This window comes from Canis lupus, chromosome 36 (assembly GCF_011100685.1).
Source record: "Canis lupus familiaris isolate Mischka breed German Shepherd chromosome 36, alternate assembly UU_Cfam_GSD_1.0, whole genome shotgun sequence".
NCBI lineage: Eukaryota > Metazoa > Chordata > Mammalia > Carnivora > Canidae > Canis > Canis lupus.
This window is the reverse complement of record NC_049257.1, coordinates 26,238,350-26,252,358: the sequence shown is the minus strand read 5'-3', so window position 1 is coordinate 26,252,358 and position 14,009 is coordinate 26,238,350. Positions and strand designations below refer to the sequence as shown.

The window sequence follows — 14,009 nt, the reverse complement described above, 5'->3', positions numbered from 1 at the left end:
TCAGAGTCCGTTTGTTGGTCCCTCCCCCCCCCCCACTGGCCCTTAGAAGGGCCACTTCCTCCTACCAGGCCTCCCGAAGGCCAGGACTTGGGAAGAGGGAGTGAGCAGTGACTGCACCCCTGGGGGCTGGGGGAGGTAGATAGATGGCTGATGATCTTTTTTTTTTAAAAAAAGATTTTGTTTATTTATTTGAGAGAGAGTGCTGGAGGGGGAGAGGGAGCAGGGAAAGGGGCTGAGGGAGAGGGGGAATCAGGCTCCCCCATAACACTTCCAGTCTCATGGGAGAAAGTAGACAGATCTCATGGACTACCCATATTTTGTGCATCCCCAATGATTCTTAGATCCAGAAGTGTTGTGAGGGACAGTTTATTTAAAAATTTCTGAAGGCATAAATCCTAAAGGAATACACTAAATTTCCTTTTCTTATTAATACAGGGTTAATCCCCTCAATCTTTTTATTTTATTTTTTTTAATCCCCTCAATCTTAAACAGTTCCCTTTTACAAAGTACAAATTACTATGAATAGAGACCTTTATTACAACATTTGAGGTTTGTTTTGTAGGCTAAACTGAGCAAGGGTTATTTTTGCTTTTTAAAGCCTCGTTACATTACCTGTGTTCACCAGTCAGCTGCATCGCCTTCTGCACATACTGCTCTTATCCAAAAGGAAATCTAATAGATTCTTTGCCTTATGCATACGACTGGGAAATAAAAATTATTCTAAACATGTAATGAACAGCTGCTAAGCCGTGGCACACTTCAGTTTATGGAAAAATGAAAGGAATGTCTCATGAATTTGTATGTTCCTGGCACTTTCTCGATATATAACTCACTTACAATAAAAGGCATAATGAAGCGTGTGCCACATTGAATTTTGGCAACTGTATACGCCTACGTGGCTCTCACCGTGATCAAAATAGAGAGCATTTCTAGCACCCTAAGGATCCCTCCGGGCCCAGTCACCCACCCCACTGTGAGGCAAGCACAGGTGTCGTTTTTTGTCACCCTACATTGGTATCCGTTCTTCAGATTCATGTAAATGGAATCATATAGAACCTATTCCTTTGTGACTGGCTACTTTTGTTTTGGGGTAATGTTTCTGAGATGTATCCATTTCTGGGTATCATTATATTTTGTGGAGTAACGTTCCCTTGTGGGACCGTAATACCAGTGTGATTTCTCAATTCTACCTTTTTCCATATAGTTCCCCCCAAAACCAAGTATAATACATATTCTGTCTCCAGGGGAAAAAAAAATCTAGTAGATTTTTATCTTTAAACGTGAACTTTTAAGTCTAAACTTTAATTTTTACACCAACTTGCAGATGATTTTCTGTTAGAAAAATCGTCTCTTCTGCGTCATCAACCGCTCTTGAATTTGCATAAAATATCTTCAGATCTTTTTGGTTTGTTTATGTATGACTCCTGCTAAGAGCTAACGTTCAGTGAATGATTTACTCACTAATAGGCTCTGCGCCAAATTGTTTAAGTGAATTATTCTTTAAATTCTTAACAATAACCCTACGTGGTAGATAGACAGTCGTCGTTTAGACCTAGGCTTTGCCGAAGGTAACCGGCCCAGGGTCACACGATGGGAAAGGCATGGAGCTGGGAGGCAGACCCATGGGCCCTTAATCACTTTGTCATATTCTCTTACATTTTAATACGTATGAGAATGGTCACATATGTGATCATTTTGGCTTGCTAAGCTTGATCCTTCAAATTTGGAATACGTACATGACAATTCGAAGGGACTCCTTGCATGGGGACAGAAATGAGCTTGGTCCACCTGGACCAAAACAGCAGAATCTGGCACCGTTGAGAAGCCTGATTGCCTGAGTTTGGTGGGCACCACGGTTCAGTGGGTGACAAGGGACCCTGGAAAAAATAGTGCTTCTCTTACCCATTAAATGGTCTTTATATATAACGGATTAAAAATCCCAGTGAATCTTGATTAAATCTGACAGTTACGAGGCAGGTATACCAGGTGCTGTGATAGGTATTTTATGTGTATTCTCTCCTCTAATTCTCCCAGTACTTCTATAAAGGAGATGTCTAAAATTACCTAAGGGCATGCTTATGGACATGCCTTATAGGTGGTGAAAAATACAGATCTGGATCTCCGTAAAGAAGTCATAGTTAAGAATATAGACATTCAAATTATAAAAAATAATTTTTTATGTCTGTTTTAAAACTTGTGGTTTGCTCCTATGTTTTTTTCAAATGGAAGGAAGGGGGCAAGTGGGCTCCTAGGGTCGAATGCCAAGATATAAAACATATAATACGTTTGGTACAAATTAAAATTACTTAAACTCTAATCTGATTAGAATGAGTCAATCTTGAAAGAATTACACTGGAAATTGTAAAACAAATAGGATTATACTTTCTTTAACCCCCACGTACTTTCTGACAATAGATCCTGCACACAGATCTAAGATGTTTGCTTCCTAGAAAAATCAGAAAAATACTAATTCATAGAGAGTAGTATTCCAAAGTTATGGTACCTGAAAACTACAGGGGTTTTGAAATCTGGCAAAGGAGGTCCGTTAGGGTCCTCCGGCTCTGGATGAGACCCAGCAGTAGTCCGTTTCAAGGAAAGGTCAAGGTTAGAAAGTAGTGTCACCCTTATTAGGCATCAACTTGAACAGATTCCATCAAGTAGCTAAGGTCCACTGATAATCGAATTTCATAGTTGTATTGGGTACTTCTAATTCTTTAGCTCTTATGAAACTATGTGACTATTTTTTTTAAAGATTTTATTTATTTATTCATGAGAGACACACCGAGAGAAGCAGAGATACAGGCAGAGGGAGAAGCAGGCTCCCTGCAGGGAGCCCGATGCGGGACTTGAACCCAGGATCCCAGGGTCACACCCTGGGCTGAAGGAGACACTCAACCACTGAGCCACCCAGGGGCCCCACCATATGACTCTTTAGGAAGACTATTATCATTATGTGTTTTCAGTAAATGAGCCCATTTTTCTGAACCAAATTTCAAATAAAGAAGTTTGTGATTACTTTCCTCTCTGAACTATGTTTGTAAGGCGCCTCATTGCTCAGGAGGCTGTTTAAGGCTCGGGCGCTGCAGTGCATGGGGCGGGGGGGATCTCCTCTGAGTTGCAAACCAGATTCTGTGGACCTCCGGCACGTTAATTTTGCAAATGAATATTTGTGTGAGGGTGATAAACTCGTGTTTGTACGAGGATAGGAAGCAGTGTTCACTTTCATTAGCCGAGGAGGGGGAAACCACTGATTCTGGGAGAGCGGCCGACCAGGGCCCGCGGACGCCTGTGGGATGTAGGATGATGAGGATGATGAGGATGCTCTTCTGCAACTCGGACGTTCTATTCAATCCTGGACGTGAGGTGAATGAATTGTTCGTCTAAAACCTTCCCCTCGTTTGAAGAATTCTTTGTCACGTCCAGCTCCTGTGACTTTTCCATATTCCTTAGATAAAAACCTCAAGGCATTTCCTTTACAACCTTTGCTTCTCAGCAGTGGAATGCAAGCAGATCAATCGCTAAGGGTTTTTGTGCAAAGCTCAGTAAATAATAGATTTTATCTTGCCACTGTAGAAACCAAAATTTAAAACCTTTGTGCGAAAATAAAAAAATAAAAAATAAAAGAAAATAAAACCTTTGTGCAGTTTGGGAAGCCGGGAGAGGAAGACTACTAGAAGAGTTATTAGCAAATCAAAGTAGAAATGATGGTAGTATTACTGGCTCCGTACAAAGTCCGAGGAGTCAACTACTCATAGTAATAGAAGAAGAAAAAAGGAGGCTGTTATAATCTGACTTAGGGTGGCAGGTACGAAAAACCTAACAATGTGTGTACCGTATCCCTCCGTGATTCTTTGTAATTTCCTAGTTTTTGGGCTTTTGGGGATATATAGGTAGATGTGAGTAAATGTACTCTAGAAGAAGAACCGATCTAAGATGTATTTTTCATGAATACACATAATCATAATTATGTTTGACTTGAGTTAGCATAAATAAGTGAAAGGAAGTCCTCCCCTATTTGAGCCCTTTGTAGATATAAATTTCCACTTCTCCTTTGAGTCAGCTATTTTATTGAGCTACTAGTTACTTTACCTAGGCAGATGTTTGCTTATAGCAAAAGCGACGGATAGAGGCATGGCCAGGGTCACGTGTATGGCATGGCGTCGCCACCTCTGAGGCTAGCAGAAACGAGTGAGCCGTAGAGAAGTCAAATCTAGTTCCAGGAATATAATTGCTTTGCTCCTTAGCTATCAGGAAATGGTGCAGCTCTGTGTATATATGGTATGTGAATACCGATTTGAAATCTTTCTACATCACTTTATGATCTAATTTTTGAAAAATCTCTGCTTGGGAAGGTTATGGAATCGCTTTGTTTATGCTTCAAGCAGAGTCCTATGGCAACAACCCCATATTCAACTCAGCCCAGTGATACTTGGTATGGTTCTGCCAAGAATTTTTATTAGCGTATTAGCAAATTTCTAAAGAATTACAAATATGTCGATAATTTATCTACATTATGTTTGACAAATATCTATTTTTAAATTATGGAGAAGCACAAATCCCTCTGAGGATAATCTGGAAATCAAAGACCATAGCAGTTATAGCTTCAGAAATGGTCTCATCTCCAGAATATCTTTCCATCAAAAGGAACCGTCGTGAACTGTTCATGGGAATGTAAATTGGTACAACCATGGTGGGAAATAGTATGGAGGTTCCTCAAAAAATTAAAAATAGAGGGGTGTCTGGCTGGCTCAGTCACTATAGCATGCAAATCCTGATCTCAGGGTTGTGAGTTCAAGCCCCACATCGGGCATAGGGCTTACTTAGGGAAAAAAAAAAAAAAAAAAGAAACCCTGTATGATCCAGTAATTCCATTACTCGTATTTACCCAAGGAAAACAAATACACTAATTTGAAAAGCATATGCACCCCTTTGTTGCAGCATTATTCATAACAGCCAGATAGGGAGGCAACCTAAGCGTCCGCTGATAGATCAATGGATAAAGATGTAGTGTGTGCGTGTACACACACACACACACACACACACACACACACACACACAGGAATATTACTCAGCGAAAAAAAGACTGAGATCTTGCCGTTGATGACAACATGGATGGACCCAGGGGGTGTGATGCTAAGTGAAACACGTGACTCTGAGAAAGACAACTACCATATGATTTCACTTATATGTGGAATCAGAAAACCAAACAAACGAACAAACAAAAGAAAAGCAGAAATGGATCCAAAAGTACAGATAAGAAACTGGTCGGAGAATGGGCGAAAGGCATGAAGGGAGTGAGCAGTGTCGGCTCCCCGCGGTGACATGAGTCCCGGGGATACAGGCCAGCAGCCCCAGCCTGGTCAGCGGTGTTCTGGTGGCAGCTGGCGGCGGGCGGTGGCCGCGGGGTGGTGAGCTCAGCGGCACGGAGGACCCGTGGAATCCGTGTCCTAACCTGTTAGAGAATATGTCGTTCAAACCGCGTGACATTTCGGTGCAGAGTAGAGCGGCCGCGCCGGAGAGCGGGGGAGCTTCCGTCCTGCACAGGTGGGCATGCAGGTGTCCTGCCCAGGAGCGCCCTCGTTGGTCTCCACGGGGCACCAGCACGAGGCTGGCGCAGGGGTGGGTCCGAGATCTCTTCCCCGACACGCGTGTCAGGAGTCCTGTGCCCAGCAAGGGCGCTGCTGTGTGGGGGGGAGACAGGCCTGGCGCCCCGGGGCCCGGGGGAGGCCGCTGGCTGCCGTCGGAGGGGTTCTGGAGCTTTAGGGGCCTGGGGCCGTGGCCGGGAAGCAGGGGCCCCCCGAAGCTCAGCCGCGAGGAAGCCGGGCCTTGGTGGGAGGACGGCGGCCGGCCGGGCCTGCAGGGCCGTCTCCCTTCTGCGGGGCGTCCTGGCAGAAAGCACTTAGGACCCCTCTCGTGTTGGCTTCCTGTGATTCGGAAAGAATCTTTGCTTTTTTTTCCCTTTTTCTGCTCTTTTTTCCTTTTTCTGCATCAAAACGTAAGCAGGTGTCATCCACGGCTCACGAAGCCTTCTCGGGCGCCGGTTACAGGCGCCTCACCCCGCTGGGCCGCGGCCCGGGTCATAGGGGAGGGGGAATGGGGAGGATGAGGGAATGGGGAGGATGGGGGAGGATGGGGGAGGATGGGGGTGGGGGGAGAGGGAGGATGGGGATGGGGGAGGGGGATGGGGAGGATGAGGGTGAGGGAGGGTAGGGAGGGGGGATGGGGAGGATGGGGGAGGATGGGGGTGGGGAGGGGGGATGGGGAGGATGGGGGATAGGGAGGATGGGGGGATGGGGAAGATGGGGAAGGATGGGGGTGGGGGGAGGGGGATGGGGAGGTTGGGGGGATGGGGAGGATGGGAATGGGGGGCTGGGGTAGGGGAGGATGGGGGGATGGGGGAGGATGGGTGATGGAGGGGAGAGGGCGCTGCTAGGAGCCGCCTCACCCTCACCCCCAGCTGCAGCTCCTCGTACCAAGAAAAAAAATGTGATTGAATAAAAAAGAAAGCTCAGGTTGCATTTTGGGCCCAAACCAAAAACGTTGTATTTTTCAGAGCGCTGCAAATGTAAGCCTGTCCGAGCCACGCAGAAGACCTACTTCCGGAACAACTACAACTACGGTAAGGGTGACGTCTCGGGGCTGGGGGGGCGCTGGGGGGGCGCAGAGCGATCTAAAAATACGGCCAAACAGGGACAACTTTTAAGCGCAAGTGCCCCGTCCCTGCCAAATAATTAAAATGTCTCCTGGGCAAAATTCTGTCTTTTTTATTCCCCCACGGGCAGAATTCTTAACAAATGCTTGATTTTTTAAAGTTAACTTTTTATGTTTATTTTTTTCTAAAGACTTTTCTGTATTTATTCATGAGACACACAGAGAGGGACAGAGGCAGAGGGGCGACCCGATCCCGCGACCCCGGGTCACGTCCTGGGCCGAAGGGCACTGCAGGGCCGAGTCCCGGGCCCCACATGCTGGGTTCTGAAGCCTGGGGGTGAGCGTGGCTGGCACCTGGTGCCCTGTGGGTGCGGTGGGGGCCCCTCCTTCCCCCGGAGGCCAAGGCCTGGCCCAGCTTGGAGCCTCGGGGCGAGTTGCCTGCAGAGGGGAGCAAGGGTCAACCCCCAGCTCGAGGGACCGATGGTTGACAGCACAACCTGGTGTCTCCGTCGTCGATCTGTCTGCTGGAACGTGGGGACCCAGTTGGAAGGTGACACAGACAGAAGGTGTTCGTGTGCAGTGAAGGAAATGGCTTTGTTGCTCTAGCTGGACCCCGGAGAGTGACCTCCTGTTGAAACCTTAGCTGGAGAGCCACCAACCCACATGTAGCCGCAGGCTTCACTGAGGGGGACAAGGCCTCCTGTCCCACCAGGTGCTGTGCTGGGTGCGTCCTGTACACCTGCCCCGTGAGATGTAGTACTACCCTAATTTTATCAGGGATAATTTAAAAAAACGGTGTTATTTATTTATTCATGAGAAACACACAGAGAGAGGCAGAGACACTGACAGGGAGAAGCGGGCTCCCTGTGGGGAAACCCCAGGCGGGACTCGATCCCAGGACCCCGGGATCACGACCTGAGCCCAAGGCAGAGCTCCCCCACTGAGCCACCCAGGTGTCCCATCACTGACTATTGAACCTGGGTTGTCCTTTCTTAATTATTTAGAATATACTTTTAGGCCCTGGCGGGCTTCAGACTCACAAATACCAATTACCACTATCTTTGCAAGGCTCAGAATTTCCCAGCTGATAATGTAAGGGACAAGTCAACATTTGCTGTCATCCAGAGGCATCTTATTGTGACTTTTCCCCCTTAATGTCTATGAGATTGATAAAGGGTTGCAGGACTATCTCTGTTGATGCTGAGTCAACGAATGAACGTGACGATTAGATTCTTAAAGGAAAGTTTATTATTAGAATGGGCATTTTATTATTGAATTTATGTGCCTCCTTTTAGAGGACGCAGGACATATGGCACAGATTTGTTTCTATTTCTGTACTGTGGGGAATCAGAAGGAGAGAAATCGGTAAGACTCCGTAAGAATAATCTTTAATATCTATGAAACTGTGTATTAGAAGGTATTTAATAGGAAATTCTCAGTGTAAGTAAATCTCTTTGAAATAAATGGTTTCCCAAGTTTTTTTTTTTTTCAATGGAATCAATTTTTATTTTTTGCTCACCACTCATCCTAAGAGGAATCCAATTTCTCTTAGCCGGTGGTGGATGCACTGTGCGAGGTCGAAAGGTCATGTTTTCCTGAGAGGCCGAATGCCTGGCTGCTCCTCTGAGAACCCATTCCTCTAAAAACTGATGTGAAAAATCACGGGAATGGAGGTTCTTGATTTTTTTAGGAGATTAGTTCTTCAAGATTGAAAACTGTTAGGTGAACGTTTAGTATAGTTATGCTAAAAACAAAGGCATAATAAAAATGTTATTTCAGGGACATTTCGTTGACTTTATTTTTCTTCTCTTATCCGTTTGCACTCTGTCTCACTTTCTTAGTGCTGTGACGGTGGGTGCTGCGTATTTTGGTTAAAAGTCGAAATACTACTAATACTTGGGTTGCAAGTCAGGGAAAGAGGAGATCTTTGACAAGGTAGCCGAGGGAATATTACGGCGTAAAATGAAATACAGCTCACAATCAATGGGAAGGAGATCCTTTCTTCCTCGTACCCAAATAATGACCGGGTTGCCCACAGTTGAAGGATGTTCACGCATCTGCTGCCTACTCAGCTGCTTTGGGGGAAGGCGGGCACTCAGATGCTTAAATGGAAGGAAGAACTCTGAAAAGCAAATGCAATTCAAACTCTAAAATACGGTGATTTTGGTCACTAGTATCTGCCCGCGTGGAATGAGAAAACAAAGTGGGGGTGGGGGTAAGATCCTTCAGACAATCTCTGCTTCATTCAGATGAATTCAGTAAAAGCTCTTGAGTTTGAACCAAATTACTTGAATAATAAAGTCAGTCTTGTAGAGGGATATTTATTTTGGAGTGGGGACATGTGCTAAAAATTTCTAATGAAAATAGTAGACACACTGGGTAAATAAATCATTAGTTTGAGAACATTTGCACAGTTTGCTAATCTCTGAGAGCTGATGGAAGCTGTGAAGCACATTTACATAAACCAGGACACCCAAAAATGTCTGCCAGCCAGGGCTGTCGATTTATCATCAGTTCTCCCAAGTGACATTTCAAAAAGGGCCATCTTATTTCTTGTTCAAATACGGACTTGAGAGACAAGGGATTCCTTTGCTCCCCAGGAGCACCCGCAGGGACGGCTGGCTGGAGCTCTTCCGTGCGCTGGAGTGCTCCTGCTTTCTCTGGAAATTGAAATACCTGTGGAGCAAAAATGGGGTTTTGTCCTGAAGCTTTTAGAATCAGCAACTTAATTTCTATCCACCATCTGTCCTACTGATGGAATGTCGCTGAACATTTCTGCGTGAGGTTGGGGCATCGACGGGGGAAACGGTTTATTAGCTGGCTTTATGTTTTCATGGAGTACTTTTTCCCCATTCCTTTGTAGTCTAAAAGACCCTAAAATCCGTGGGAAGGCACCCAGATGCAAGGAGTATGCAGATATGTGCTTAGAGGCTTTCAAAAAGTGGATTCATTTGTATGCATTGTGTAGTTTTCTGTATAACATCCCTGGGTATGGGACTAGGGAGCTGGGGCAAAAGCCACTAGCTTCTTGCTAGTTGACATTTTTACCTCTTTGCAGGCTTTTGCACCACCCACCCCCACCCCCCCCCCAAAAAAAAAGAAAAAAAAAAAGAAAGGAAAGCTCATTTATCAGAAAGAGGAATCTAAAAAATCTGGCTTTTCCAAGGGACAGAATATACAGCGTAGAAGCAGCACTGTACTTTCTAGATTCTGAGTCAAATACTTTGACTTTGCAGCTGAATTGGTACTTTTAAGACAGTTTGTATGGAGACGTGAAGCTGGCTTTTGTGAGCCAGGTTGGGTGCCAGGGTCTCCACCGGGAGAGGTATATGGTGCCGCGGACGCAGTGGAAGGAAACAAAGCGTATCTAAGTACCAGGTCTTTACCTAGCGTGAAATTAATATAAATTCCTCTTGGCAGCAACTGAAAGCACATATGCACACATTCAAAATAAAATTTTGGAGGAAAATCACATCAGATTCGCTCAACTTTCGATTAAGTGGATTTCTCACAATGAGATACAGGTGCACACGTGTGTGTGTGTGTGTGTGTGTGCACGAATATGTGTGTGCCCGCGAATTGGAAGGGGGTCAGGGCTGACCAGTAAAAGGGGCAGGTGTGTTGTGTCGTGTGCCACTCCCCTCCACCTAAGACAGAAACACCTGCTTAGAGCAGCCCAGGGGGGCTCAGCGGTTTGGCGCTGCCTTCAGCCCAGGGCCTGATCCTGGGGACCTGGGATCGAGTCCCACGTCGGGCTCCCTGCATGGAGCCTGCTTCTCCCTCTGCCTGTGTCTCTGCCCCTCTCTATGTCTGTCGTGAATAAATAAATAAAATCTTAAAAAAAAAAAAATACCTGGTTGACTTTCACGCATCGACCGTGAGAAAGCCGACTTGTCTTTTTGGAATGGAGCATCTGTTGTGTGTCGTTTTACCATTTCAGCTTTATTTTCTCTTATCCAGTCATTCGGGCTAAAGTTAAAGAAATAAAGACCAAGTGCCATGATGTGACCGTGGTCATTGAGGTGAAGGAGATTCTAAAGGCTTCCCTGGTAAACATTCCAAGGGACACCGTTAACCTGTACACCAGCTCTGGCTGCCTGTGTCCTCCGCTCAGCGTCAACGAGGAGTACGTCATCATGGGCTATGAGGATGAGGAGCGTGCCAGGTAGTGGCTCCCTGGTGCAGGATGCTTGCCTCTCTTTCCTGCATCTCTCCGGACCTCTTACTCTGCGGTTCTGACCTGGGGCCCTGTCCACCTGCTAGGGGACGATAGTTAGGTTTCAGTTGGGTCCCTCACTATCATGGATTGGGTAGCAAAGTGTAGGTGTGCGGTTTGTGGGCGTGCATTTTTCTGGGGGGAGAGATCATAGCATCATTTCTTTTTTTTTTTTTTTTTGCATCATTTCTTCTTAAAGGAGCCCGTGACTCGTAAATTGTTGAGGGTTGCTAATCTAAAACTTGGCTGTCCTACAATGAACAGGAAAGCTTTTTTGACCCATGACTCCTTGTATTTCAAAGAACATGTTTTAACCTGTCAAAAATGGTTGCTTCTCTTTAAAAAATTACAGATTACTGTTGGTGGAAGGGTCTATTGCTGAGAAATGGAAGGATCGACTTGGTAAAAAAGTCAAGGTAAGCCTGTACTTTGTGTTCATAAAAGAAATAAAAGGAGAAAATCAGCCATTTGTCATTTAAACGAAAGAGTTGCCCTTTAGGAGAAATACTAAAACCTGAGGGGTGTGTGTGTGTTGTGTGTGTGTGTGAAATTCTAAGGATGGAGTTTGTTTTGAACTGACTGAGCTACTCAGACACCCCTGGACTTTGTTTTTAATGTCCACTTAATTTGAGGAATGAATTCTCTGTAAGCGTATCAGAGATTTAACCACAATAGTCTCATTTCTTGCAACGAGAAATCTGGCTGTGGGGAGTCGAGTCCTGGTTGGGTGGCTGCACGTTATCATCAGGGCTCCAGGCTCCTCCTGCCTTACTCTTCTGCCCTTTGAAAGGATATCACTGCCGTGCTCAAGTTCACCTGGAGGTCACCTCCAGCATCGCACCTACGTTTTAGGGAGGAAAAAAAGGGAGGCGCAAAGGCAACTTATAGTTAGGTTTTAGTCTCGTATCCATCCCTAGCTGCAAGAGAGGCTGGCAAATGTAGTTTTTTTTTTTTTTTTTTTTCTTTAGCTGGGCATATTGCTTCTTTGAACAGATTGCAGTTCTGCGAGTCAGGAAGGGGAAGATGGATGATGGGCAGGAAACTGCCAGTGTCCCAAATCATAGACCCCAGTTCTTCTGTACGAGGTGCAGCCACATTCATCTGCGTGTAAGAGACCTGGCTCAGTTAGGTCCTTAGAGCAGTCGCGCAGCTTTATTTTTAAGCCAGTTATTCTCAGATTCTGGAAGTGATGCGTTTTTTAAAAAATCACAGTAAATTACCTTACTGTAGAAAGTTGGGTTTCATTTCTTTTTACTCTACGAAGCAAATCTGTTTCAAAGAAAGGAACGTATGCGTAGAATGGCCAAGAATTGAAAAGGGTGCTCACGCGCGCATGTGTGTGTGTAGTGGGCAGGGAGGGAGAAAGAAAGAGTGGGAATTGTACCGAACATAATACATCCTCCTCCTTCGGTGAGTTTGAAGGCTTGGAAAACATTTACAGGGTAAGTTAAACACCCCTGGGCGGTTTATCTTCTACATCTGGCACTTGACACAGCAGACACATTTGAGCCTAAGTGACCTACAAAAATGTAAAGGGCATTATTATTTTGCAGGGAGAAACTATCCTTCAGTAAGTTCTTCCCCCCTGCCCCCAGTGTGTTTGTCAAAAGGGAGATGCATTTCGGGTTCAGGCTTGTGGGAATTGTCCATTTGTATCTCTTTTCAGTTACTTTGGTATTTATTAAAAAGTGGCTCTTCAGTACGTTGGAATCTCTTACTGTTCTTTTAATTTGGTTTTCTGCTTGCTAATGCAGAACAGGAATTTGTCCTAAATTCCTGTACCAGTTGGAAGACCTTTCAACATCCCTGCTGCAAAGCATGTAACGAGGCTTGCTGCTTCTCTTTTGGTACCAAAACAATGACTATCATGTAAAGACCCAGGACGCATGGCTTGTTTATCCTGTTTCTTAGGCAAACATACGGTGTCCATTGCTTTCTACTCACAGAGTTGTTGTGAAATCCTTTATATTCTCAGTCTGGATTTAAACATGTTAAAGGGAAGAACTAAACCCATGATGTGAACCCAATTTCTAATTCACATGCAGATACTCATGGCTAAAGATCTTGGGTAGAAAAATCTCTTTTGGCTAGAATTACTGCGATTTTTACTTTAGTTTTCTAGTCAATTTGAGGATGTCAAAAAGTTTTATGGAGGACACTTTTTTTTTCAGATATGAATTTCCCTTTTCAGCTGATTTTTTTCTTTTTGCTCAGTGAATAGAATTAGAAATAAAGACCTTCTTATGATTTTGCTGTACAAATGGTTGTTTACCTAAGTCTCTGACATAACAGGTTGTTCAAATCAAAATATTTGGTCTGCCTTGGGCAGCTGAGAATCAGACTATTTTCTCATATGAAAAACAGTAAGATTGTGGAATAGAGTATGCTAAAATAAAGAATTCCTTACAGTATTTGAAAAATGATAATTTATTATGTACTAAGCCCTTTATACACTTTTTATTTGATAATCATCGCAACTGTCTTCTAAGTATATTCTATAATTAATTCCAATGTGTTAATGATGAAAATGAGGTTGAATAAGTTCAAGAAACTTTGCACAGTAACCAATGGAATTTGGATTTGAATTTGGGCCTTTGGACCAAATTAGCTCCTTGCTGCTCGACGTGTGGTCTCTGGACCCGCCACACTGGCATCACCTGGGAGCTTGTTAGGTGTGAAAATCTTGGGCCCCATCCCAGACCTACTGAATAAGAACCTGCAATTTTAACAATATCTCCAGTTATTTCTATATTTATTGAAATTTGAGAAGTATAGCTGTAGTCCTTATTCACTAGCTGTGATACTCAAAATATAACTCCCTTTTAATTTTAATTAGTTCACATGTGGACACTGTTGGCATTGTTAATATGAATTATCAGTGAGCTTGATTGTGGTTATTAGAAATACTGGTGATGTCTGCTTTGGAAAACTTTGAGTGCAGAACCCTGTCCGTTGTGATTGGTCCACTTGGTAGACGTTTTTAAGAGATCCCATTTGCCCCCCAAATTTCTATTTTTTTCACTGCTTAAATTCCATATGTTTTAAAAGACTGTGTTCTGATGTGTCATAAGAGAAGATGAAAAATAACCCTTCGAATTCCCCGTGCAAAGCTTCCATTTGTTGGTCACCTGTGAAGTGCCAG

General features: G+C 44.5%; 1 protein-coding gene across 1 annotated transcript in view; it reads left to right on the top strand.

Moving 5' to 3' along the window:
* The window catches only part of FRZB (frizzled related protein), a 30,402-nt gene that overhangs the window by 15,679 nt on the left and 714 nt on the right, over nucleotides 1-14,009 (top strand). Inside the window, exons 3-5 of the mRNA XM_038584521.1 lie at nucleotides 6,554-6,619; nucleotides 10,612-10,816; nucleotides 11,220-11,283. Of these exons, the coding sequence (XP_038440449.1) occupies nucleotides 6,554-6,619; nucleotides 10,612-10,816; nucleotides 11,220-11,283 (335 nt within the window). The remainder of the gene's footprint in view (nucleotides 1-6,553; nucleotides 6,620-10,611; nucleotides 10,817-11,219; nucleotides 11,284-14,009) is intronic.